Source organism: Mesoplodon bidens (genome assembly GCF_964165515.1).
Source record: "Mesoplodon bidens genome assembly, chromosome: 15".
Classification (NCBI taxonomy): Eukaryota; Metazoa; Chordata; class Mammalia; order Artiodactyla; family Ziphiidae; genus Mesoplodon; species Mesoplodon bidens.
The window spans coordinates 59,347,082-59,375,078 of NC_138171.1; the positions used below are offsets into that span (position 1 = coordinate 59,347,082).

The window sequence follows — 27,997 nt, forward strand, 5'->3', positions numbered from 1 at the left end:
AACATCGCACACCTCACAAACATTCCAGCGTGGGGTGTGGAAGCAAGACATACCAGGTGAGGTCATCTGAACTGATCAAAGTTGTAACAGCTTTCAAGGAGGGAGCAGGTACTTTAACAACATCTGATCAGAATAACCTCCTAAACTTAGCTAAATTAAACATATGAATCTTAAGTTTAAAATAAACAAGGGTTTCTTCTGGTGGAAGCTTTCACGTCACTGCACTCCAAGAGTCCAGAACCTATGAAAGATTCCCAACCTCCTAACTAGACACCTAAAAATCAATCTAATGGATGAAGTGGCAGGTAGTAGCAAGCTATACAAAATAAAATGTCATGAGACTAACAGTCACTATACCCCTCAAAAAGTTCAGGTAGTAATGGTGCCAAAAACTTACTGATCCACTCATAATCATTTTCTGAAATTAACTGTGCTGCCTGTGTCCCCAGCTAAAGGCCCATTTCCAAATCATCTCTTGGCATCTTTCACCTTCACTGCACTGAGGCTAGCTCACCCAAGTCTTGGCCAGGCCTTGGCGAACCCCCTTACTGTTCAGCAAATTAAATTAGCCCAGCTTTCACTGCTGTACGGCAACCTCAAGGCCCAAAAGCCACAGTGACTCAAGTTTAATGAGTTCCAGCAGCCCTTGGGAAAAATATTTCGGCTAGTTATTTTTTAAGCCTGAACTTCATTTGATTATGTCAAAGTTGTTCAGATGTGATGACCAAAACAAAACTGCAGACAAGCCCCATAGTTTTTCGTTTTTTTAAATTATTTATTCATTGAATGATTTAAGGTGTGTACCACTACTCCAGTTGGGTAAACCACATTGAAGAATTTGACTGCAGGTCTTTAGATTCAGCCAAATGCTTTCCATTAATTTTGCTCTATAAAATACCAAACATTATATACTTAAGTTTTTAATGCTTCAGCCATGCTCAGAACACTGCAGTTTAAGGATAACTCAACCCACTCATGCCAAGTTAGGGTAACAGGAACAGAACTCATGAGCTATGACGTCTAAAAGAATCAGAGAATCTAGCTTAAGATGAAAAGAGGTTCTGTTCCCCCAAAGTAAACTGTCAGCCTACACTGTTCTCAAGAGACTGAAAAAAAAAATTATTAAAAAGTATCACACAAATATGCAATCTTCTATGATTTGTTTTGCATCTAAAATGGCACAAAGAAAGGCTGCAAAAATCTAGCAGTCAGAACTAAGTTTTCCTAAGAGAAATCATTTCCCTTTCTACTCCTAGGTCTTGGTTTATTCTGTGCTCGGGTGGTACAGGAGAGCAACGGGACGGAGATGGGGGGAAGAGTTACTGCTGGGTGACAGAGCATTTAGAATTCAATGCAATGGAAAAAAGTAACAAATGCTAAAGTTTTCAAAAAGTTTAATGGAGCCAATAAGATATATAACTTGTGTTCTGGCAGACGTGAAGAGCTGCTTTCTCTTACCAAAGAAAATGGCACGTTTTATCAAAATTTGACAATCGAGAGTAAAGGGTATTGAGATTAAGCTTCAGAGCACCAACTAAAACAAAAACCACCAAAAAAAATTTTTGTTGTTGTTACTAACTTGGAAAGAGGAACTAGAACCAAGGCATAAAGGGGAGATTAAATATGTGTTCCTCAGCCTCAAAATCCTTTAGGAAGAGTTCTGGCTGCTTGTGAGCAACGCTTCACACCACCAAACCCAATTCCAGAATCTAAATTTACAACGATAGAAAAACAAAGATAACTCCAGATTCATTTCTTGATGTATTCCAAAGGGAAGCCTGAAAGTATTCATAATACATAGGCTCACCCGTTTCCGGTAAAATGATACATTGCTATAATTCTTCCTATCATATTCAAACAAAAAAAATGATCTACTTTTGCAAAAATTTAGAAATGCCTCACTTTCATTCCTAGGGTTAGTATGGAATTGACTTTTTTCAAATAAGGGCTGTATCTATAGTGAATACAGAACTTCTTCAGTTCACACATTACATTCACATCCCACCCAGTCAATGAATATTATGGTTAACTTAGCAAAGTTTCTTCACAGAAAGATTATTAAATGGCTGAAGAAATTGCAAACTTTAACAAAGTGCTGTGAGTAATTACTGGAAATACCCTTACACTGATTTGCAATGGTCTTTTAAGGATAAAAACAGAAAGTAACTGATACTGAGCTACAAGTTTGCAAGGAAACATTTTCACTGTCCTACTTGATACATTTATAATAATATGATAGAATAAATTACAGTACCTGGCAGGCTGACATCAGTTCTTCATCTAAAAAAAGACTACCATTCAGTTCAAGATATTAAAAATGAAGATGAAACATGCTCTAAAACATTGTAGGTACAAGAGGTCTTATATTTACTCAAAAGAGGAATCTATTGAGAACTTTTATTTAAGTCTACCTAACAACTAGAGAACCTCCATGCGATTCCATCTTTTCCAGAATGAGATTCCAAACTGCATTTTATAGGAGAGGGATTGGAGAGTTGGGTTTTGCTGTTTAAGGTGTGAACACATTATTAGCAGATAAAAGACCTTTATCTTCCACCCATTGCAATGGAAACTGCACAAAGTAGAACATTCATGAAAAATGTTAAACAGAATATAACAGACTAGAATACCTACCCTCCCACCATCCATCTTGCTCTAATACTGAACCAAAAAGGAAGCCCATAAAGTTCATGACCTCTCTACTTTAGGTCACCATGAATGCAGTCCACATGTTTACATTTACCATAAGGACAGTACCCTGCATGGGAAGTAGTACTTGTCTTAAAAATGAGTATTTTAATCCTACAAGGTTAATCTGGGGGCAATTTAATAATATTGCTACTTTTAGAGCACTAACACACACAAAGTGAATCCAATAAAGTTGTGTATTGATTCGATATTAAGTATTAATTGCATGATCATCATAGCACCTCTTTACATCACACAATCACCAGAATTAGAAACTGCTTTGAAAGCTAAAAATAGGGCACAGCTCAATAATCAGAAGTTGCACACTGTTACTAGAGAGAAACCAGGTGCATGGTACAGTGCTGCTGCAAAAATGGAAGCCTGGGGCTTCCCTGGTGGCGCAGTGGTTGGGAGTCCATCTGCCGACGCAGGGGACGCGGGTTCGTGCCCTGGTCCGGGAGGATCCCACGTGTCGTGGAGCGGCTGGGCCTGTGAGCCATGGCCGCTGAGCCTGCGCATCTGGAGCCTGTGCTCCGCAGCGGGAGTGGCCACAGCAGTGAGAGGCCCGCGTACCGCAAAAAAAAAAAAAGGAAGCCTGGCGATTTGACGAGGAAGCCAAATCACGTGTTTTAGACAATTTTAGGAACCTGGCAATACTGTTGAAGCAAAATACTCAACACAGCAGGAAATGGAGCGCCCCCCCCCAAAAAAAGCGTTCTATAACCAAATAAACATCTGATACTTCCTTTCCCTTTGAGAATAAATACAGTTAAGGTCACTTTTAGCCTTGAAACGGATATATGTTTGCCTATGATGATCTTGCTAACGACTACACGATATCTGATGTCCTCTGCTAGGACTATAGTTTTAAGAAAGCCATAGTTACAAGAGTCATCTACTGTTAATACCTAGAACTTCCTTTTATGGCAACCATTATAGAATTCACTTGTCTTAAAACAGTGAACAAGGGAAGATGGCCTCATGTTTCCTTTGCAATAATAGTATATGTTGAGGATCAAGTGGCTTTCAAGCAGCATGGTGGGTGTGAAAATGTTTGCAGTTTAGATCATTCTGTTGCGTTTATGGGTTGGTGAGTCTGTAATGACATCGCCACACTGGGCTGAGGTACGCTTTCTAGTTCCACCATTGTCCAAGTGGAGTGCCATTTCTTCTGATATGAAAGTGTTCAAATCGACATCATGGAGTCCATTTCTCCTTCGACTAGCATTCGATCCACTGCTTACATGTGTAGGAGAGCCTGGGGTACTCGAACGCACGCTTATACTAGCCATTGCACCACTAAGACCTAGGAAGAAGAAAAAAGGTTTTAGAGTTGCTCGATTATTTAACCCTCTTGAAAGCAACCCAACTTTACTTTCAACGTCGTCATGGTGTCAAAGGATGTCTGCCTATTTTCCTTGCAAGGGGGGTCACCAGGCAGCAGTTTTTTCCTGGAAGAACGAATCATCTGGCTTTGACACAGATGTTCGCTGGTAATACTACCAATATTTACAATATCGGTTACTACCAATTACTGGAAGCTTTTTATGCGGCAGGCACCGTGCTAGGTGTTCGACTCCATTATGAAATCCTGCCGTCTACTCTACTAGGTACGGACTACATGTAACTTAGAGCTGAGGAAGGAGGTGCTTGCTTTAAACAGGAGAACGTTTTGGTTATCCAAAGTCACCGTTCCAATAGATCCCTGTGCTGTGTGTGTGTGCAAACAGGGGAGCATGCAGTCACTTGCAGGCCTGAGTGGGCTTATTCTGACATTTCTATAGATAAGGCGACTTTTTAATTTAGCATCTAAAACAGTACACTACTGAACATGAAAAAGGGTCACTATTAAAAATGATCCTGGGACATCAAATACAAAGTGATTCTGCTCTGGACAAATCAGGCTATATGATCACCCCAAGGTCTGGACTATACTATACTTGGTAGATACCCCTTAGGGCAGCCTCACTCAGCATCATCTCTAATCCTTTGGGAGGCGGGAGAACAAGGGTGGTGTAAAAAATCCTGCTGTCTTGCCTTCAAGGTTAAGAGTTACTAAATCCAGAGTATTCCAGCACTCATGGTCGGACACTCATTCCTTAGACCCCTGAACAGTTAAAGGAGACCAATGTATGTTCTGCTTCTAAATGTTCAGGATACACCTGTGAAAGGCATGAGAGGCCTGAAAACAAACCACAGCATTAAATTTAATAACCTGACATCACTGCCTGTGGATTTTCCTTCTTACGGATTCCCCCTTGGGCTATCCTAGCCTCATATATGGATTTTGTTAGTGCTTGACTAAACTGATATGATCTAGTGTAATCAGTGTTTCCCAAGAATAGGACTTGTACCTTAAAGTAAGCTTAGAGAGGTTGGTTTCGTAGGGGCCCATTCTCATTTACTCCATAAACGTACTTTAAATTTGAACATTAAGTTGAAAAAGGATTCTCTGCTTCCTACCACACCGAAGCTATTGAATTCCCTTTGACATTGTTCTCACTCTACAAATACTGTGAACATTCCCAAACCCTTGGCCTCAACCACCTCCCTATATACGCTGATCAAGTTCTGCAGTCCACACCTCCTTTCTAAACTGCTCTCAACTCCCTACACTAGGAACCAACTAGTCCCCTCACTGCTCTCCCTGTAGAAGATGCATTCTTCTCTCCCTCCCGCCAGAGGAAATCTGATCTCACTCCTTTCCAAGGCTAGTGACTATTAAAAATAAATAAAAGCACGAATACTGGGGTACTTCCTATGTCAGGCACTGTATTAATAAGCACTTTTTAATTTCATCCTCAAACTAAGCCTATGATATTTGTTATCTCCTCTTTTGCAGATGAAAAGCCAAGGTTAAATGGTTGAGTAAGGCACTCAAGGTCACAGAGCTAGTAAGCCAAGAGCTGGGACCCAAGACTCAAACAGAATCTAAATTCCTACTCATGTTATGCTACCCACCTCTTCGGGCCTAAATTATTTCAGCCTCAGGATCTAGGGCCCGGCCTGCCTCGCAGCTCTGTCTCTGGACAGCTAAAGCTAACTCTCTCCCTTCTGCCCTCTTCACTCCCATCCTAAGGCTTAATAATCATGCACTGCCAGTATCAACTCATCTGCAGTTCCTAAAAATGGCCCGGGCTGCACCTGCCTCCCAACATCTGCTCCTCACTGCCTGAGGCCCTAGTTCCTCCTGCACCGCCTCCCAGTCTGGGGCTACTTTCCTGGTTCTCCTCCCTCTCCTTTGAAACTCTCCTCTTTGCTGTTCTCCAGCCTGCCTGCTCCTTCCTCACTGGTCTTTGCAGGCTTCTCTTCTGCCCCTCACAGGCTGATGTCACCCAGGTGAGAGCCTTGCCCTCTTAGCTTACCCACAGGCATCATTTTCCACATCCGTGCCACAGGAGCAGACATTTTTCCTGAGATCAAGGGCCCATCCATATTTCTAACTGCCTGTTGGCCCTCTCAAACCAAACATCTTCAGAAAAAAACCATGCTGCTTCTTCCCCAGCCCACACAACTTTATTAAAAGTTAAAAAGAAGGGAAAGAAACGCCTCGGGCTGATTTCACATAGCACAGCACCATTGCTCATCTCTTCCTATAGACACTGTGTCTTTACATCTGTCTCATGAACACAGTGCCTGGCACATAACAGAACGCTTCAGAGCCCTACCCGTCACTCTGAAATCCAAAGCTGTTGATGTTTATTCACCTCTCCAATGCCAGGAAATAAATACCCAGGTGGCTCTCTTCACTTAAATCTTTGCCATGAAGTTAAAACTCAATTATTCCCAACTTGCTGGGTTTGGTTTTTTCTTTTTCTAAGTTCTCCACCAAGACTGTAAACTTGAGGGGAGAGCTGTGCCTTTTTTCCTAATCTCACAGCCTGTAACATACTGAAAGGTGTCTGCGTACTTGAGACCACCTCTTCGTACCTGTTTCATAATGCAGGAGATTCTACGGTAATTATGCTGCAAAATGTGGGCCCTCAGCAATAAAGCGGGCTACTTCAGTAATTAAACTCAGGATCCCCTAAGCATTTGATACCCAAAAAAGAACTCAACAAACCCTGCTCCAATGCCCCTCTTGTTAATGTAGGAGCCACGTAGCTGTATGTTTAACACCCAAGGCTCAAAACGCTCCATCAGAAGTGAAGAGGCACCTCAAGCAAATCCTTCAACTGCTATCCTCCATAAAAAAAGAAGAGAGATTAAACATCAATTTGGTCAATTTGAAAATTCCCCAGTAACTTCCAGAAAACCACAATCTTTTTTCTGTTGGGTGTGTGACTCTGGGCTTAGCTTGACAGCTAAAGCAAAATCACAATGTGCAACATTACCTATTTATTATTATCTACTCTCAGCAGTGAAAATTCTTTTCAAAGTTTAACTATCTAATCTTCCCCCAAAAGACTTTTCACAAGTGTCAAAAAAAATTAAGATTAACAACCAAAAAATATATATTTTCAACAACCCAAATTTTATTTTATAAACCAATGACAGCTACTAGAAGATGCTTTAGGAAACCTTAGCTAAGCCACATGAACAATCAGGCCTATACAAGTACAGAGAATCTAAACATGCTTCAGAACTAAAAACTAAGTTGTATGGCCCAAGGGCATACAACTTAATTTCTACCAAAAACACACTTTTTCAAAAGGGCTATGGGAATATCAATTGACAAAAAGCAGTAGAACAAGTAGTATGATTAGACAGAAAAGTCTCCATTGCTTAATACAAGATAAACTTATCAGTTTTAAAAGTTTCTGCATTCATTTTAAAGGATTAGTGCAGGGGTGGGAAAAAGATCAGGAGGATTTAATCATACTTTGAAAAGAAAGCTCCCACATGAGCTAAAACAAAGTTACAGTCCAAGTTATAGGAATCTAGGTTACATGGCAAATTGTTAAAAAGTAGCACAGAACTATTATTTTCATACCAAGGTCATGCTTAGGGTCATAAGAAAATCCTGTTTTCAGAATTAATTACATGTAATTCCAGTTTACCAGCACATAGTTAGGTCACACAGGAAGAGCAAATGCAGAGCCCAGCCAGCCTCCCTTCCTCCATCCGGCAGCCCTGGAAGTGGCCTAGAGGCCGCCTCTACCCTTTCTGAGACTCGCCCTGGAGGAGACAAGGCAGACTGTTTACTGTGGTTCCACTCAGCACAGGTCCAGGACCCTCTGCAGGTCTGCGCCACCAGCTCTCTCATCTCCGGCAGAAGGGGGATGTGAAATCCCCGCAACTTGGACAAAGTCATTAACATTCTGACTGGAAACCCTAAGAAACAGGCATTCTTGCATTTGAAATGAATTGCACTATTCAAATGGACATACACTCCCTTTGCACAAAGTTGTATTCTGAGGTTTTAAGCAAGCAAGCACTTGTGTGTAAATGTCGTGGTTTTAAGTGCACCAGGGGAGGAGTTCAATCCTGGAAAAGTGAATTCTACTAGGAAAATTTGGGTAATTTGAAGTAGATACCACTCCCCACCCCAATCTGTAAATTGTAATACTGAACTTTTATTGAAGTAAAGCACACTAAATCAAACCAATTACAAAGATACATGTGTCACACCAAGAAAACATTTTCAGTTATGCTGACAGCCCAAAATGCTTTCAATTTTTCAAAGACAGTTTTAATGCCATGGGAAAAATGCTCACGACGTTAAAATGAAAAAAGCAAGATACAGTACCATATATGCATGATCTCAACTATGAAATAATTTTAATATTTATACATTGAAAAAAAAGACTGGAAGAAAATGCACCAAACATTTAACTGCAGTTATCTCTGTATAGTGAGAAAACAAGATACTGAATTTTTTACTTTTTGGAAATTTTCAAATTTCCCAAGAAAGTAGTATTTATAAAATCAGAAAACTAGTGAAAAAAAATAAAACTTAAATGTTAAACTACCAATGGATTATTAAGGAAGTACTAGGTGAGTAAACTGGCTTTGAGGCATGGCTACATGGACTTCTTCACCTCAATGAAAAAAATGTCCAAGAAAATTTTACTGCAAATTCGTAACAGTTTTGTATTATTAATGTTGGAAGCTTTAGTTAAGTCCTACCCACAGAAACTTCAGTAGCTAATATCTAATCTTAATATACAGAAAATGCCAACTTTTCATCAAAAATTTAATGCTATCTTAATTGCCTTAATTGTTCTTGTTCTTCGAGGCTGGTCTGAACAAAGGGTATAATTTAAAAATTCCAGCCTTCACAAGAGTTTCCATTAAAGAAGATTACTTGAAATAATCAAGCTTAAGCAATTAAGAGATGAGATTTGCTTTTGGTGCATTAATCTCTTACATCTTAATTTCCAAATAAGTTTTTAAAACATTTTACTGTTAAATGACTATTGACAGTTCTGTTATTTCAAGAAGATGCAGAATGCAACATTCAACAAGCATTTATTAAGAATCTACTGTGTTCCGCACTTTGTGCTAGGAGTGTGGGCAAGAGGAGGACAAGGGATTCTGACAGGTGGCTGGATATAAATCCCCCACAGGTCAGTTCTAATTAATTCTCTACAACAGAAAATTGCCAAGAAGTTTCTTTCATACTGTACCATCGGGTTAAAAGCACTTAACCTAAGTATCTGTGTGGCTGTCAATGTTTGTTTCTATATATTTAGCTTTATCAACGGAAGGAATGAAGAGTGATAGAAAAGGGGAGAGACACAGAACCAAGCATAAATAATCAAATTTCTTCTTAAATGTACAGATCTCAATTTTATCAGGAAGATTTGTACTCACCAAAATTTGGTAACTTCTCTACTACACACAGGCCAAAGAATGTTCTGACAAAATAACAAAAGCTACAAAACCTGTGGCTCGAAGGAGCAAGAAAATCCTATTGGTCCATGCTGCCTCAAATCACAGCTTTCCAAAACTCTAGAAGAAGCGATCCATTTTATGACAAATTCGGAATCTGCCTTACATTTTTTTCTAAGTAAAAATTCCTACCTGACCTTACACCCTTGAATATGGCATCAAATGAATGCATTTTTCTTATATGGCCCTATACCCAGTCTCTCCAGATCCAAGAATCTTGTCAAGCAATTTAATGATTTAAGAGACTAAGGATCACCACATATGCCAGAAAAAGACTTTGTTAGACAAAAGAGAGGCCAGATATAGATATAGAGCCTATTAACTCCTAAAGTGATGGCACTGTGCCTCAATCTGATTGGCTGGGATTACGCTTCAAACTGTCTAATACAATTCTATTGGGCTAGAAACTCCTTGAGAGATTATGTGATTCATCTTTGTATCACCTGCCCCTATCACTAGCCTCTAATAAATAGAATGCTTGGCTGTTTACTGTGTTCAGTAAATGTTGGGCAATAGGAAAGGCTACAGAATGCAAGATACACTTGCATTTTTAAATGACCGCACCTTCCACAGAAGGATTTGCAGAAATCAGAACTCATAACACCACAGCCAGCCAAACACAAACACAAACACACACACACACACACACACACACACGTTTCCAGAGTAAAAAGCTTCAGACTTTAACCCTAGCTAAAAAAAACTATCTTTTAACACACACAGTGTTTTCTGAAAAACAGACAAACAAAACAAAACAAAACACCTTTTCTTTTGTTACTTTCCTTTTTCAGGGGAAATTCTCCAATATCATATTAAAGGCTAGACTGCCTGCATTTGCTTAAGACGCTTTCAGTACTTACAAATGTAGTAGCCCACTGTCTTTTTTTACCTTTTGTTGTTTAAACACAAAAGGAACTTGAACTTGAGCAAGGAGATACCTTAAAGCCAAATGCCAATGACAGCAATGGCTCCCAGCAGTGACTAGTTTAACACCCAGACCCTGTGTGAACTGATGAATTTTACAGAGGGTCAACCCAGTCCCAATGGGGTTTTAGTTCCCTGTACTACAGTCAAGAATGCCATCAAAATGACTTTTAGAACTACCAATAAAACCAAGCGTCTCCGATTTTTATGGAACAGTCTGAACCAGGGCCAAAAACCTACGAAGTCCACCTATGAAATGACTGAGTGAGAGCAGGTTTTTAATAGTTAGCAAATGAGTGAAGTCTGACTTGGCATCTGGCTTCCTCTCCCATCGAGGTCTCTATCTTCCACATATGTGCCCCATTCTAGCTCTGGACCCTTTTTACCTAATCCCTATGATGACAAACAGAACTCAAAATGAGGAAACCAGATTTCAATCTAAGGCTTTCTAGACACAGCACTAGCTTGGGCAAGTCAGCTCAGAATCTCTCCACCCAGTAGACAGAGAGAACATCACCAACTTCACCAGTTTATACCAACATAAAAGAAGCTCAAGATCTTAGCAAGCAATATAAGTAGGTAGTTAACACTATGTTTTAAATTATCCCTTCCTCTGGAATGATTATCTGCAATTTAAAAAGCCACCCTTCCTGAAAAGGGAGAAAAACTATCCTCAAAGGCCACCTGACCTCCAGGTCTGTTTTTGCAGTAATGCCATCCAGAGGCAAAGAAGGCACTCAGGACTGAGAACTAACCAGAAGTCCTCTTTCTCTCAAGGCAAAGAACACTTTGTTGAAGGGTGGGTACTTTGCTTCTCACTTTATGTATCTCCTTTTCACAGAGGAGACTGCCTTGGAGAGGTTAGCCATCTTGCCCAAGGTCATGCTGGGAACGCAGCCTACGTACAAAGCGTAAATACTCTTCCTGCTAAAATGAACCAGAAATACAGGTCAAAAGCCATTCATCTTCAAGCCTACTTATCCAGATTCACTTATGGGGAAAAACCCCAGCAAGAAATACCAAACTTATGTATACAGTCTGATGTCTTTAGGGAAGAAAAATAAGCCTAGAGACCTTTCCCACGCCACCCACCAGCCCTACTAAAGGGGGGAAGGAAAGAAACCCCAATGTACCCATGTAGAGGTACTGAATTGGGGAGCCAGACAGATCTGGAATATCTGTTCTACCATTTACTGACCTGGTCTATTTTAGCCAAATAAGCCTCCTTCATCAATAAAACGGCAATAATCCAGGGGAAATAGTAGTTTTAAATGAGACCCTCCTCAGCAGGATGCTGAGGTGAAGTAAACACTGAAAGAACCGCTCTAAAGGTACATCACCCTCAGGCCCCACTCCAAGACTCAGCTGTCCAGTGTGAAGAGCTGACTTTGCAGCACTCCTAATATACACCCGCTCTTGTTCTCCATTCTCCTCACCCTCCTCATCCTGCAGTCACCTGGGGATCTATAAGCCTCAACTCTTTGGAAAGGTTCTCTGCCCCAACTGTGTTGACTTAGCAGACCTCTGAACCCCTGTGTTAAGCTCAGAACACATCTATGCCAGGTTCTGTTAAAGCCAGAAGCTCCAAGACACGGCCCCTGCACCACTGTAGCCCCTGTCTATGGGAAGGGATAGCTATGGAAGCAAAGCAAAAGGGGAGAGCAGATACCCAGCTCAGGGAAGGTTGGAGAAAATGGGGAGAACTGAAGGAAAGCTTCGTCACAGATGATCGATCAGTCTGAAGGGATGAAGAGGCAGAAGGAAAAGCTTAGAAAAGAGCATGAAGGTATTCAAAAGATTACACAGTACAGCTATGATATCTGACCCAAGGTCAGATCAAATCACAAGGGCCTTACAATGTTGTGCTCAGTTCAGACTTCACCCTAGAGGACACAGGGGTACAAAGGTTATTTTTCAGTGAAGCAACAAGATCAGAAAGATCACTCCAGTGGTCCCAGAAAAGATGGACTGGTGAATGGGTCAACTCAGGACTGGGAAGCAAGAGCAGGAAGATTATTCCAAGCGCCCGGAACTCACCTCCTCCAGAATAGCCTTCTCTGAACCCATGGCCAGGTCGCACTGTGAAATGTCCTTGTCTGACCCCAGAACACCTTACATATGACATCAAAATAAATTATCCAAGTATGCATTGGCCTCAACAGAAAAGGAAGCACCCTATTCAACCATATATATTCCCTAGAAACTGCACAGAATCTGCCACGTACGCATCTGCTGAGTGGCAAGGTGAAGAAAAGATCTGTTTTTGCCGTTGTTGAGGCTGGAAAGATGAGTCCGCTCTGAACGCCTGCAGGACACCCTGGTGGAGATGTCCACCAGGGGACAATGGGGCATACGTGTTTAGCAGTCAGGAGACAGGGTCTAAACTATAAGGACCAATTTTGGAAATTAAGACTGAAGTGGCCCTTAAAGGGATTGCAGGAAAAGGTGGCTAAGGGCTAAATCCTGGGGAATGTAACCTAAGTCACTGAAAGGTCAGAGGTCAAAGTAGCCTAAAGAGAAGACAAGAAAAGTCTCTAGAAGAGAAAGGATGACTAAGAGGAATAATCAGAAAGGCAGGCAGGGAACCACAAAATGGTCCAGATGATTTTTGGTCTATCTGAAATTTGTTTACATAAAAACAAGGTGCCAGCTATTAATCCAGTTCTCAGTAAATTTTCGATAATGTTCTTATTTTAAGACAAGGATGAATAAGGAAAGGACAGAAATCAACTTAGCACATGCATACGCATTTCTCTGATTTCTCTGTTGAGTTTTAACATCCAGATGAGGAGATATCATGTTACACAGAAAATAAACAACATATGTTGCAAACAAGTGCCAAAATAAAGCACTGGATTATATTCCTTAAACCTCCATAACCATTAGTTGACAATTTTGATTGAAACTGTTTGATAATCATTAATTGATGTGCTTTTTAATTGCAATACTTAAGTCTAAGGCTCATGAGGGTACTGATCAAAGGATCTTATCACACCCTCACTGTCTACATGAAAAACTCTACAATTATTTTATATCTTGCCAACTGTCTTCATATAAGGAACATATTTTAAGCACATATGGGTGGCATTTGGTGGAAGTGAGAATTTAGGAGCCGATAAAGAAAAAAAGAAAAAATTACAGGGGTAACTGTCCTCTTTTAAGGACGTGAGGTTGTTTATGGATAAGAATAAATCATGTGACTCCTACACTAATGTTTGCTTTGATTATAAACTTAAGTCAGCCTCAGTATACCAATTCTTTTCCTGTCTCCCCCTGGCACCCCAAAACTTCATGAATTTAGACTCTCCCTCCAACGTAGAACCCCAAGAACTTCAATTTGACCTCACATTCCATAGATCTGGCTAAGCAAGTTCTATGCAAAACCAAATTCTGACCAGTATGTACCCTAATTAAGATGAATTTCCAAATATTTTTTATTTTTTAGCGGTACGCGGGCCTCTCACTGCCGTGGCCTCTCCCATCGCGGAGCACAGGCTCCGGACGCGCAGGCTCAGCGGCCATGGCTCACGGGCCCAGCCGCTCCGTGGCATGTGGGATCCTCCCAGACCGGGGCACGAACCCATGTCCCCTGCATCGGCAGGCGGACTCTCAACTACTGAGCCACCAGGGAAGCCCCCAAATATATTTTAAAAGATCTGAACAGTTTTGACTTCAATTTACAGCTATTCAATAAATCAGATCATGAGGACACCTGGTTACAAAGTTAGTCATTAATCTGCTTTACAATTTAGTTAACAATGCCCTATTATTAGAAATCATTCAAATTACTAAAAATACTCAAGTCAGACTAGCATTCCCAACACAGCTATGTCCTCTAAAACCAATAGAACACAAAACTCAGTATATAATTTGTTTCTGTGTACTCTTTTCAAGGGGCCCTATTACTGCATAGCAACTTCATGTTTTAACTACATGAATTCAGTTTATGAACCCTAGGAATCCAATGTATTCTGGATTGGCACTACTTCGTAAGTTTATTGAAGGGAAAGGTTATTTTTCTATAGCTTTATAATTAAACTTTTTTAAACCCTCACAATTTAAACGTAAGTCAAAATTATAAATAGTACCTTCCTAAATCGACATCACCACTAAAACTCCCCAAGTTCAGTAAAATAATAAATCACAAGTTGAATAAACTCAATTTAAGAAAATGTAATGGGATTTGGAGAATATAGTAGTTGCAGCGGGGAGGGCTGCTGGCTTGCCCTTTTTACAATGTATACAACTGCATTAAGATTTTATAACAAGAGTGGCATTTATGTTTCTTAAAACTACCTTCTATAGTAGAGTATAATACAGAAAAAAAGACACTTTAACAAGAGAAATATGGAATGAATCATAAATCCACTTGATGACAAACGAAATCAAAATGCTTAAGGAAAACACAACTACATCAAATACTACCATGCACTAAAATTAATCTGACAAACTATGTACACTTCTAGTAATTTTTTTCAAACAATGGTAAAAGATGTGAAACTCTAGTTCAGTAGGAACAGATCAATCTCTATTTTGCCTGAGTTTCAAACTTCTGACAGCATCAACTATTCCACTATATTAGAAACAGCAAGCAGTCTTACGTACTGCATCCATACATCATGGACTTTCTTGCAATAAAATGCTTTTGTGTTTTTAACTTATCGTAAACAAACTCACAATCAGGAGGGGGAAAAAAACAACACTTTTCCCAACTCCCATGTTCTGAATGGGGTTTTAGATAAAGAATCAATGTTTGCCAAAGAGAACAAGAATCTCTGAAGTATTATAGTTTCGATGATATAGAAGCCCTTTGTATACATACCAGTTTTTATCACCAGGTTTTATTTTAGATGACCTACACTATGGCTCAGAAATATGTTAACTTTTAACAGGACTCATGACCTAACTCACTAATTACTTCTATCTGTTTAGTCACTTGTACAATCCATGTTTTCATCTTGGCTTCAACCAAGCCTTATTATTTTGTTGTTTTATTTTTACAGCAGTATTGAATGTCCTATAAGTACCTCTCCCAGTTCTATCTGGAAGCCTGTATTAGAGAACAAGCAACAACAAACTTACTGACTACATACCCCAGGCTTCTCGAATAATACTTAAACCCCTCAGCCAAGAATGTCTTTTTATGGCAGGTCTGGCCTGGGGAGATGGTGATGGACCTGTTCTCTAACAGTCCTGACTATCAAAGCAAGGCCCTAAGGGACAACAGACATAAGGAAAGTCAATTTAATTATCCTTACATCTGTCCACTCCCTCTTGGGCCATCAACGCTCAGGTTCTACAGGCACACTCAATAACTTAAGGTGTCAAAGGGAGTTCCCATGAGAACTAGCCCAACAGTTATCTGCCTCACTTGTCCATAACTGACTAGGCTCTCCAGGTAATTACAAATGCAATAGAATTATTAAGACACAAGAACTTCCTCTTTGACTCAGAAGAGTAAGGAAACATGTACAGTATAAGTGTGTAAAGCAATAAATTCTAATCAATGTTGCAAAAAATGCTGTTATTGTAACACCAATCAGCTCAAACTAACTTTCTAAAAACATTTTTTTTAGGATAGGCTGGCTAACATTCAAAAATTGCCCATATAAGTTCTTAGCTTACATTCTATTTAAACATTTCTAGAGCAAGTAGTAACTAGAATAGACACAAAACAGACAATATATCTGGACCTAAACCTAAATGTGAAATTGGGTCCACAGGCACACTCTTAACCATTTTTCCAAAGAAATATGTTTAAACGGCTTTACCATGCAGAGCTATGGCTTCCCGGAAGGGTTGCAAATCAGTCTCTACAGATGAGCTAGTTTCCGTTGAAGTAGCTCGGTTAGGGGACACTACAGTCAGTCTTGGGGGAGCTCTAGAGTTTCGCGGTGGAGGAACTTTTCCACACAGGAAGCTGATCAAATCTTCTCTACGAATAGTTCTTCTGCGCTTTTTAACCCAAGCCAACACATCCTTATTGCGTCGCTGATAGCCAATTTGAATTCCAATATCAAAACTTCGCTGATGGGTATCCACGCTTTCTGTTAGGAAAAAAGAAGAAGAAGAAGATACATGATGATCAGTAGAGCCAAGCTGCATTCTCTCCTAAAGAAAAACACCATTTTACAAGTTCACCAAAATGAATATCATGAAGTACGGGGCTCTTTAAGTCTATCAGTAATCTATTAAACTGAACTTCATTCATGTTTAAAATATCATACCTGACACCTAATCATAATGTTCTAAATTCAGTAAACACATCACATAATCCTAGAGCTTCTGCCTTGTTCTTTAAAAAAAAAAACTCAATAGATAAAAAACAGAGGGACTACTTATTGTTAACCGAAAAATTACATTTTAATAATGCTATTTCCTCAAGCTAGTTTATTTAGTAATGCTAACAATAGGTGAATTATTTTGTGTGTGTGAATAGGTGAATTATTAAATGCTTATTGGTACTACACCCAGCTTCCCCTGAGAAAAAAGGTACACGAATACCTTGAGAGCACTACTGCTGTCCCCTCATTGCAACTGAGCAAACAGACACTGAGTAATTCTACCACAGTATTCAAGAGCTGGAATTTTTGTTCCAGAGTCTGTGGTTCTTAACCACTAAGCTTTGAGAAAAGAAGGAATTCTTAGGAGTTCTAAACAGGAGCATTCACATCATTCACCAGATGACTATACACCACAACAAATCACTCAGGCGGTGCTCACCTTGCATGTACCATGTCATTTCGGAGGTGTACTCCTACTGACAGGTTCAGCACCAAGAACTGGAAACACACTAAAAGCAGTAGCAAACATTTTAGAAACTGACTGACTGCTCAACAAAGCCAAACAGCACTGTGGAAACAAGAAGCTTCATTCATTTTCCCAGGCACGTTTTCAATCCCAGGCACATTTTCAATCTGCTTCCAGTTCCCAACAGTTTTCTGTAACTTACAACCATTTCCAAAAGACCCTGTCTTAAACTCTCTCAGACTGGTCTCCTATTCTCCCTGTAGATACTGCCCCCTGTACATACTGAACCGAGATTTTCAATAAAATGATGCCTGCCCCTTTAGTGGCTTTACACGGTTGAAAACAATATCAACACCTGGAAACTTAAGTCACTGCAATTTATTTTTAGTTGAGCTGCTGTGCTAGCAGGAAAATCACCAATATATCATCAATCCTCTATTACTTTTCCTGACCTGGATTTTAATTGTCTGCGACATCTAAAGTAGATGCTGAAAGGATAAACAAATCAGTGAATGAAGACCTGTGTCCCAGAAAGACAATAATCCAGACATCACAGAGGCTCCCAAGCTGCATGAATTTGCATTATTAAAAAAGATGGCAGGGCTTCCCTGGTGGCGCAGTGGTTGAGAGTCCGCCTGCCGATGCAGGGGACACGGGTTCGTGCCCCGGTCTGGGAAGATCCCACATGCCGCCGAGCGGCTAGGCCCGTGAGCCATGGCCGCTGAGCCTGTGCGTCCGGAGCCTGTGCTCCACAACGGGAGAGGCCACAACAGTGAGAGGCCCACGTACCGCAAAAAAAAAAAAAAAAAAAGATGGCAAGAGGGCAGCACAAACAGAACTTTACAACAAGGCCTATTCCTTAGATGATCAGTTCTTATTGCTAAAAAGTTAAAAAAAAAAATGAAAGAAGTTACCCACAGGAGTACTCTTAAATATTAAACTCCATCACAACTTTCTAATTTTACAAATATCAAAAAAGCTACTCGTGGGACTTCCCTGGTGGCGCAGTGGTTAATAAGACACCGCCTTCCAATGCAGGGGGCCCGGGGTTTGATCCCTGATCAGGGAACTAGATCCCACGTGCATGCCTCAACTAAGAGTTCGCATGCCACAGCTAAGGAGCCCGCCTGCCACAGCTAAGACCCGGTGCAACCAAAATAAATAAATAAATAAAAAATAAATGTGTCTAAAAGAAAAAGCTACTCATGAATGAAGCACCAGTGTCTCACTACTAGAATGCCCAAGTTACAATGTGAATCAATGTGTTCTGATTCCTCATTTCATCATAAACAAAGCAAGAACCCCATTTCAAAGGTAAATAGCATTTAAGACGCTAATACAGTGCTTTCCCATCTCTTAGTCTTAAAGACTTAGATGAAGCCAACCTTAAAGGATGCATAATCTCTAAGATGACCTTGTAAAGTTATATGTAGACCTTAAGTGATTCTGAAAGAGCTGGAAGCATTTTAAGAGAAATCAAATCATTGAGTAAACTAAGCCCATCCCATGGGACCACAGAAAGGAGGATAACCGTCCACTGTTATGGATCTACAAGGAACTAGGTTTCTACAAAGCTGCCCTACCAAAGAGAGCTGTTAAAATCAAGCTCTTAACCAGAGAAGTTTGTTTCCAAAAAGAATGACTCAGGAAATTTTATTTTTCGAGAACCAAATGGAGGCAGGTCCAGAATTGGAAGTATAGAGAGAGGAAAAAAAGTAAGGGGTACAAGAAACAAGTTTGAAGCAAGCATGGATAGTGCAAAGTAAGATGAAGCAGGCATGTAAATGTACACCTAGCAAACCAGACAGCAAATAAGAAAAGCTGAACTTGATACAAAACTCAAGAGCCAAAGGGAAGGAACCAGATGAGGCAGTTAAAAAAACAAACAAACAAACAAAAACCCTGACAATCCTGGGAGGAAAGAGCTTTGATTTGTTTTGATTGAGGACACAAGGAAAGCCCAAAAGTCAGATCGGCAACAGGCTGATGCTTTAATGACAGAGTTGAACAAAGTTGGAAAACTCAATATTCATACTTTTGAAGGAAGGCAGTTATGTAAGTAGTTGTGAACCTCTTTTAAAATGTATGCAACTGACCAGTCATTTCACCTCAAAAATTCTGCACAAGTCTCAACAACACAACCAACCAAGAACACGCTAAAAATCAAGTATTTTGTAAACAGACTTTTACAGACTAAGAAGTACAGGAGGAGAAAAGCAGATTTAACATTTAAGGTCTTCGGGTACATACATGCTTTTGCACTGTCTGGGCATAATTTGGTCTTATACCATTAACATATCCTGAAAGCCAAATCCAATTACTTTACCGCCCAGATTAATCCAATCTCAGTTATTTCCTTAAACAGAGAATCTCATATTGACACTAAAACATAGTTTAAAATATAGTTCTTATGTTTGAGAACTTTAAAGAGTTACTTGGTTGAAAATAAAACCCTCCTATCACATCTTGCACTAAGTAGAAGAGATCTAAATGTTTATTGAAGAATCTTAGGAATGACCAAACTAGATTTTAATCACTGGTTAATCTAGTGTCCAGTAAAATAATAAACGTACAAAGATGGCCTCCAGAAGGCTCTCTGCCAAAGACTGCTTTGAATACTCCTGAACCTTCCAATTAGACACCCAAATTCTAGAAATGCACAGCACAGAAAACTGTGGGGACAGTCTTGTGTCCAACACTTTTACTGATGCCAAAGCCACTGTGGAAAACGGCCATGATCTCGAAGGTTAGGCAAAGCCCAAGGGCATCAAAATGTCAATCTAACCTTTAATCACAACACATTCATTTCCTTATTCAAGAAATAAACTGATTCATACAACTCATAGTAGACATCTATGTTTCCTATTTTTTTTAAACTGTTTTTATATAAATACCTGAAATTGAATTCAAGGGATTTTTATTAGTCTCATTTTCCCACTGCTGGCAAGGGGCAGTAGGCAAAGCACCATATTGATTTCTGAAAGGAAGACCAAATGCAGAACTTTCTTACATGAAACAAACACGATCAGATTTCACTATCTATAGTTTTTTGATACTCACAAACCTTATGTGAGTTAGCCAAAGCAGATATCTCAATTTCATAAACAAGGAATTGGAACTGAGGCTCAAAGGGCCTTGCCCTAAAAAGTTACTGAACAGCAAAAGTTCTTTCTACAATCGATTTCTTCCTCAACAATAGAGAAGTCATCTCCCATTCTCCTTAGAGGATCTACAACCCAGAAAATCACACTGCTAGATAAGGGTACATTTCCAAGGAATACTAGTAACTACAAAACATTTGAACTTAGAACTCAATCTGCACTAACCAACTAGTCTGCTGTAGGAAAAAATATGTATTTTAACTGTTTAATTAGAAACAAATATCTAGGAACTTTCCTGGTGGCGCAGTGGTTAAGAATCGGCCTGCCAATGCAGGAGACACGGGTTTGAGCCCTGGTCCGGGAAAATCCCACATGTCGCAGAGCAACTAAGCCCATCCGCCACAACTACTGAGCCCACATGCCACAACTACTGAAGCCCGCACGCCTAGAGCCTGTGCTCCGCAACAAGAGAAGCCACCACAACGAGAAGCCCACGCACCGCAACGAAGAGTAGCCCCCGCGCGCTGCAACCAGAGAAAGCCTGCACACAGCAACGAAGACCCAAAGCAGCCAAAAATAATAATAAATTTAAAAAAAAAGGAGAAGATATGAATCATGACCAAAATAAAACTGCTTTTCAACTGTTTTGTTTTTTTAAATATTTACTTATTTATTTATATTTTATTTGGCAGTGTCGGATCTTAGTTGAGGCACGTGGGATCTTCACTGCGGCATGCGGGATCTTTAGATGCAGCATGCTAACTCTTAGTTGCTGTACGTGGGATCTAATTCCCTGACCGGAGATTGAACCGGGACCCCCTGCATTGGGAGTGCAGTGTCTTAGCCACTGGACCACCAGGGAAGCCCATTTTTCAATTGATTTAAGGAAATAATTTCTATCTTCTTTAAGAAAGTGGTATCCAAAGATAAACACACGAACTTCTAGGTAACTTACATACTGACTTAAATCTTCACCTAGCACATACAAACAGCAGGAACCAGGGAAGGATCAGAGTGGCCACGGTTCCCTACCACCCAGTCCTGGTCCTCCCTTTCCTAAAGGTACTCCCAAGTTTTTGTTTGGATAGCTCTGAAGAAAAGCTTCCTCCACATTTGCTCAAGTGGTGAAACTTGTGATTTAGTCCCAAACAAATCTGCATAACCCCAAAACTGTGGCTACGATACTGGTTCTGAATAACCATGTGACCCAATTCTGGCCCAGAGACAGAAGTCATTTACTGGTAGCTCCTGGGAAAGAAGCTTCTGGGCTCTTCTAACCTTCCGTGAGTGACCCTAAGATGTGAGGTGTGAGCTGCCAACACACTGAAACTAGCCTAATGACAAAGCTGGTATGTGCAGGCCCACACATGGAGTACAGAGAGCTGCAGAGCAGGGAGGCCTGAGCCACTGGATTCAATCAAGCCCACCTTCAGGCTTCAAGGCAGAGAGCAGGCAATCCATGTCCAGCCTGACTTGTGTTTTCTGCTATTTGCAGCCAAAACATCCTTTTACAGAGAAGTTCCACATCAGAAACTGTCTTCTATAAAAATTCACAAGAAATCTATAAATGGTATTAGTAATGACTGAGGCTGCTGCTTAGTAAAATAAAACTGAGGGTATTCAACTGTAATCCATACTAAGGTTTTTTGAACACTCTCAAAGTTCAATAGTTTTCTGCAGCAGGACTCACAAACCAACCCCAGAAAGCCAAAACATAAGCTGAAATTTCATTATTTGCCTCCAGGTAGAACATGCTTTCTCTGACCAGCTGTTTATACACCAATCACTCATCCACAAATTTTCAGTATGTTCCGTTCACTTTCAGTTCACAGAGAAGCCCAAGAAGGCCACAATGAAGTGACTACACACTATAAAGAGGATCTGGCATCAAGATGTCTCAAAAATAAGGACTTTAAAGGGCATCACACTATTTTTCTCCTGTCAATGCTATTTACTTTCAGTCCTTTCAGGGAAACACGAAGACACACCAGAAAGGTTATTCCGACAGAAATTTAAAAAAAGACAAAAAATAATAAGAATTTCTTCCCTTCATCTTAAGCACTGCCCATAGCCAAAAACATCATCTGAGAAACAGAACCTGATCACCAACACAGTCCATGCTTGAAGACTCACTGCATGACGCACTAAGAGCCTGCACTCTAAGTTGTGCGTACTTACTCCTACTTCCAATTGAGAAAATGAAGGCTTACAATAGTGAAATATTTTTTGTTCCATTATCTGTCTCCAGGACCATACAACTAAGTAAAAGTAACAGTCTAAAATCTGAACTAGAACAATCTATCAGACGACTTCATGATAATGATGCTGCTGGCCTTCTCCAAGTACTGCTAGAGTCACACCTTGGGGCAAATGCTGTTCAAGGAGAAAACCAGAAACATCTTTAACATAAACAGTATCAAAAGAAAGCTCTTAACATACGTGGGAGAAGTCGGTATGCAACTAAAGTTTCAGACAGTTTTAAAATGCAGAGGAGCTTAGCATAAAACAACAAAAAATTGGAGCTTAACATAAAACAAAAATCAAAAAAGAAAAATACTACAAAGTTGAGGGAAATGACAATGAGAGAAGCAGTGAGAAGTGGCTCTGGGGGATGTGGGTGAGCACTGGCTCCCAGGCAGCTGCTGCAGACCAAGCAGGGCCCCGGTGCCCACCTCCGCTGACCACGAGACTCCAAAGGACGGCTAGCCTCTACTGAGCAAGTAACCCCACACAGTAGAAGGAATTTAGAATTATTTTCCTAATGAGGAGTCAGGAGAGAGGTTGAAACCAGTCACCCAAGGAAATGGGAGGTGGATTTAAGAGGCAGAAAGAGATGAGCTTGACAAAGCATTTTTCAGATAAGCATCAACCAGGCTAGTTAAAACCACCTCAATAACTTCACTCCCTTTGCTGCAGACATCAAAAAACGTACTAAGCCAAGGGACACAACACCACTGAATATTTAACAAACATTACTTCCTTTAGAGTTATCAAAGCAAAGTAAAAACAAAAACCAGCCATCAGAATTTTCTTCCCTTCCAAAAAAGGATGCCAATGTCTGACTAAACTTACTATGTGGAGTAGAAGGAACTCCATTTTGCCGAATTCTGTCCACACTGAGGACACCCCAACAATTCACTCTCCTCCAAGTCTCCAGCCACCTTCAACCAAACCAACTGCATCGTTCAATGTTTCAAAACGCCACACGCAACCAAAAGGGGCCCTCTTCTAGACTTTTACCTCAATTCTGACCTTCCTATGTGCTCATCTTAGGTGTTATCAGGAAGCTGGTAAAAGTACCAACCTCTCCCCAGGCTGGGTGAGGCAAAATGAGCCATCTTTAGCTTGTCAGATAAGTGCTTAATCATACAAACTGCAAGAGCATTGCCCATTTACAAGGATCCTCCAAAAACTCCCCCCACCCCCGCCCCCATAAATTACATTTAGACACTGAATAAGAACTGTGAACACTCTAAATTTACCACTACTTACAGCTGCATGCACTGTGACACTACCTTGCTAATTTTATTGGTTCTATTTAAGGTGCCCAATTATTCCTGCAGCTGCATTCTTGCTCTCTAAAGACCACACCCCGAAAAGGAGGAAGAATGTGAGGATCTGCAGAGCTTATCCACAGTCAGCTAGGAACAGAATAATGTTGCTATACTACCAAATTCCACAAACCACAATTAACCATTCCTCAGGTAAAAGGGGATATATTTCATTTTACAGAAATAGGACACAAAATAAAACTAAGGTTGTACTGACAACCCAGCTTTGCCATAATGCAAGAACTTCATGTTTATTTAAAAAGAAATTTAATGTCTTTCATTACATTTTCTGAATAAAGAAAACTAATACATTATAAGAAGCATTTTCAAATCAAGAAATCAAATTAGGGATTATTTCAGAGTTCAGCTTCTGAGCCCACTTTTTTATATGAAGAATTAACACTAAAGAAAACCGTCAGCTACAGTCCTAAAGAGATGCATTCCAGGAGCGCACAACAGCACCAAAAACTGAGAAGTCAGAGAACATTCATATTTTTCTACGGCCTAGTCGAAGAGCCTGGCACACAGACGGACTAAAAATATGTGTTGCCTTCCCCTTAAAGCAAAAAATAATTGCAAAACCTGAATGGATAAACCGTGATACCTCCACACACCACAACACTAGTCAGAAAAAAAAAAGAATAGCACTGAACTACTTATTAATACCTGCAATGTGAACTGAATGGATCAATCTCAGAAACATTATGAAAAGTGGACAGAAGAACCCAAACACAAAAGGCTACCTACTATAAAGTTCTATTTATTACATTGTGGAAACACAAAAACCATATATAGAGAAATCAGATCAGCGGTTGCCCGGGGTGGTGGTGGGGAACAGATATATTCCATTTACTAACAATGTATGTTTGTTAAATTCACGCCATACACCTTAAAACGGTGATTTTACTATATGTAAATTTTAGTCCAGGAATGCAGAGTTTTCCAAAAATATGAGCTTCAAGTATTATTTCAAAATTCCCTGTCTGGGTGAAACCAAGAGCCATTCCTGAGAATGTTAAAACCCTCAAGCAGTAATGAATGTTAGAGTCAAAATTTAAGGAACTCAGCTACATAAAATCAAAGCTGACCACTGGGGCACCATTTCATTAGGTTTCCCTTTTCTCAGTAAGCCTAGACTATTAGTTCCTCATTCCCTGAAATTAACGTTCTATTCACCAGGTTCAGTTTACGTTCTCAATTACCATCCCAAAAAACTGCAAGGTCTACCAAGGAAATCCAAAATAAGGGATTTTGTCCCCTAAAGAATGCTATCTTAATTTGCTCACTCTCATGCAGATAAGAATCTGAGAATCAAGTCACTCCACAGCCGGTTTCAACCTATTTAGATAATTCTGAAAAACACAAAGCTCTACTGCAATTATCAACAGCTTCTAGCAGTTTAAAAGCATTTATTTAAATCACATTTTTACTAAAACTAACACTCAAATTCAAATCCTTTTCCCACAGAAACCTTGCCAAAAATCAAACCCAAATTTCCAAATCTTCAAAACAAATAAAGCACAAAATCTAAACCCACTGTTGCTGAGAGAACACGATGGGCAAGAACATTTACTCACATATCTTCACATGGGGGGCGGGGATTAACTGCAGAAAAGCACTGCCATGAAACACAAATCTTGATATCAACTCAAACTGATCAGATTTCCTGCCAACAATGTACGGTCAGGCAGAAAGTAGCTTGGAAGGCAAATATTTGATGGAGTTGTAGGGAAGAGCAACTCCATCAAATATCTGCATGTTAATAATATGCGTACAGATTATTCCAATTAGCTAGTTTTCGACGCACTTAAATTATGCTGTGCCACCATCATGCTCGAAATTGCCTAACTCAAGAAAACCTATTCCAAGAGGTGCTTTTCCACAAACAAGCTGTCCCTCCCACCTCTGTGCGAGACACTCCTCTTCCCTGGGTGCCTAAGAAGCACATCTCACGGTCTGGAGCTCTGGGCCTCTCAACCTCGGCACTACTGCCATTTGGGGGGTGGGGAGGCTGTCTCGTGCACCGAGGACAGTTAGCGGCCTCCTCTCAGTGATGACACTCTGAAGTGCCCCAGACATTGTCAAATATCGCCATGGGTGAGGGAACCAAACGCCCCCGGCTGAGAACCCGTTACCTAGATATAACCTCACACCGCCAGAATTCTCAAGTTGCAAGGTACTGAGAGTTAGTGGCTGGATTCAGAAGCAGAAAACACTCGGGAGATACCTCCAGGTCAAGGTGGCCAATGCACTAAAGAACGCAGGAATTAAACCCTGACGCAGGCCGCCCTTCCCCTTAACCGGCAATGCAGCAAAGTTGTCCTTACCTTTGTAAAGGTTGGTGACGGCAGTGGCTGCATTTTGGAAGGGAACCCAGAGAGAAAGTCCTGGCTGCTGACACACTCGGTCTGAAAAACGACGAAAGGAAGGGGGAAAAACAAAAAAGGAGAAAGAAACACACAAAGACAAGAAAAGAAAATGAAAAAGCAATGTTATTTGGGCGTCAATCACTCCGGAACGGCCATATTAGGTTTCGCCATTTTGTTCAAGGGTTCCGGGATCCCGCGCTAGGTGGGGAGCGGGCAAGAAGGGGATCGCGGCGGAGCCGGAGGGGGAGCCGCGGGGCCCCCGGGCGCAGCCGGGGCAGAGGCGCGGCAGAGGGAGGCACCCCTTCGCAGTCCCCGCCCCGAGGCCGGCTCCGGCACAATAGGGCCCCCGGGCCGCCTCCCTTCGCCATTTTGTGAACGGGGGCTCCTCCCCTGCCCTCCCCGGCCCGGGGGCACCCAGCGGCCCGGCCCCAGGAGCGGGAGGGCCCCCCGGGCGGCCCCAAGCCCGGCCGCCCCCCGCGCCGGCCCCCGGCCGCCTCCCGAGGGCCCGCCTCCCGCGGCGCCATCTTGCGGGGAGGGGGCGGTGGGGCCGCGTTGCGACCCGGAGCCCAGCCAACCGCCCCCCGAGCTCTCCGCCGACGGCCGGGCGCGAGGCGGGGGCGGCGGCGCAAAATGGCGGCGGCGGCGGCCCTCACCTTTGTAGAGCTGGGCCACGGCGGTGGCCGAGTTCTGGAAGAGGTGCCACAGCTTCTGCTGCTTGTGCTCGGGCTGCGCGGCCGCCGCCGCCTCCTCCTGCAGCTCAGGGGGCAACTGCTCGTCCTGCTCGGCCTCGGCCAGGCACTGCCGCTCCCACTTCGAGAACCAGTGCTCGGGCCCGTGCTCCTGGATCTCGGCCTCGCCCTCCTCCTTCCGCTCCTCCATCCTCCGCGGCCTCCCGCGGCCTCGCAGCCGCCGCGGCCGCGTCCTGCTCAGGCGGGGCCCCCGCGGGAGCGTCGTCGTCAAGCGGCCCGGCGGCGGAGCCCAGCGGCCTGCGGCGGCTCCTCGCAGCGGCCCAGGCCTCCTGCACCCCGACGGCCTGCGAGCCCCGCCCCGCGGCCCCGCGTTGCCCGCGACGACCCCCGCCCCGGTCCTCCCCACCCCAGGCCCCTGCCGAAGGGTGCTGCGGACCGGATGAACACCGCCGCCTCTCGCCTCGCCGGCCTGAGCACGTCTACCGCCCCGCCATGGCGCCGCGGCCTCCCTACGGCCACCGCCGACCGCTCCACGCAGCCCTGCCGGCGCCGCCGAGCCTACCCCGATGACTGAGGAACGTCGTAGTCGCTACCGCCGTCGTCAACGCCTCTGCACTGCTGGTCCCCACCCACATGCTGACGCAGAAGCACCGCCCACTCGGTCCCGCCTCCCTTGCCCGGTTGGGGCGCGCCGAATCCGAGGGCTCCTATTGGTCCAATCCGACCGGTTCCGCTTGCCGGCCTCTAAACGCAGCGCCGTGATTGGCTCATCGGCGTGTCCGCCTGACGTAACCAAAGGGCGAGGGGAAGGGAGTGAAAGGAAGGGTGAAGATGGGGGAGGAGCTGACAGTGGTTGCGTCCGAGCCAACCTAAGGAGGGAGGGGTGGGGAGAGAGAGAGAGAGAGAGAGTGCGAGAGAGAGAGAGAGAGAGAGAGAGAGAGAGAGAGAGAGAGAGAGAGGAAGGCAGGGGGAGGGAGGGAGAGAAAGAAGGGGAGGGAGGGAGAGAAAAAGGGGGAGGGAGGGAGAGAAAGAGGGAGGGGGAGGGAGAGAGGGAGAGGTAAAGAGCTAGAGAGGAAGGGAGGGGGAGGGGG

General features: G+C 42.3%; 1 protein-coding gene across 1 annotated transcript; it reads right to left on the reverse strand.

The window, feature by feature from the left end:
• Window positions 1–754: 754 nt before the first annotated feature.
• Window positions 755–27,802, reverse strand: HAPSTR1 (HUWE1 associated protein modifying stress responses). Its single transcript, XM_081257309.1, has 5 exons — window positions 27,469–27,802; window positions 26,871–27,139; window positions 26,176–26,256; window positions 16,218–16,493; window positions 755–3,994 (listed from the first exon to the last, which is right to left on the reverse strand). The coding sequence occupies exons 2-5, from the start codon at window positions 27,094–27,096 to the stop codon at window positions 3,750–3,752; spliced, it is 828 nt and encodes a 275-aa protein (XP_081113435.1). The 5' UTR covers window positions 27,097–27,139; window positions 27,469–27,802; the 3' UTR covers window positions 755–3,749.
• Window positions 27,803–27,997: the final 195 nt, after the last annotated feature.

Coding starts and splice junctions, on each gene's coding strand:
- HAPSTR1 (XM_081257309.1), bottom strand. CDS start 27,096: ATGGAGGAGCGGAAGGAGGAGGGCGAGGCCGAGATCCAGGAGCACGGG. Junction 26,257..26,870: donor CGTGGCCCAGCTCTACAAAG/GTGAGGGCCGCC, acceptor GTCGTTTTTCAG/ACCGAGTGTGTCAGCAGCCA. Junction 16,494..26,175: donor CGTCACCAACCTTTACAAAG/GTAAGGACAACT, acceptor TTTTCCTAACAG/AAAGCGTGGATACCCATCAG.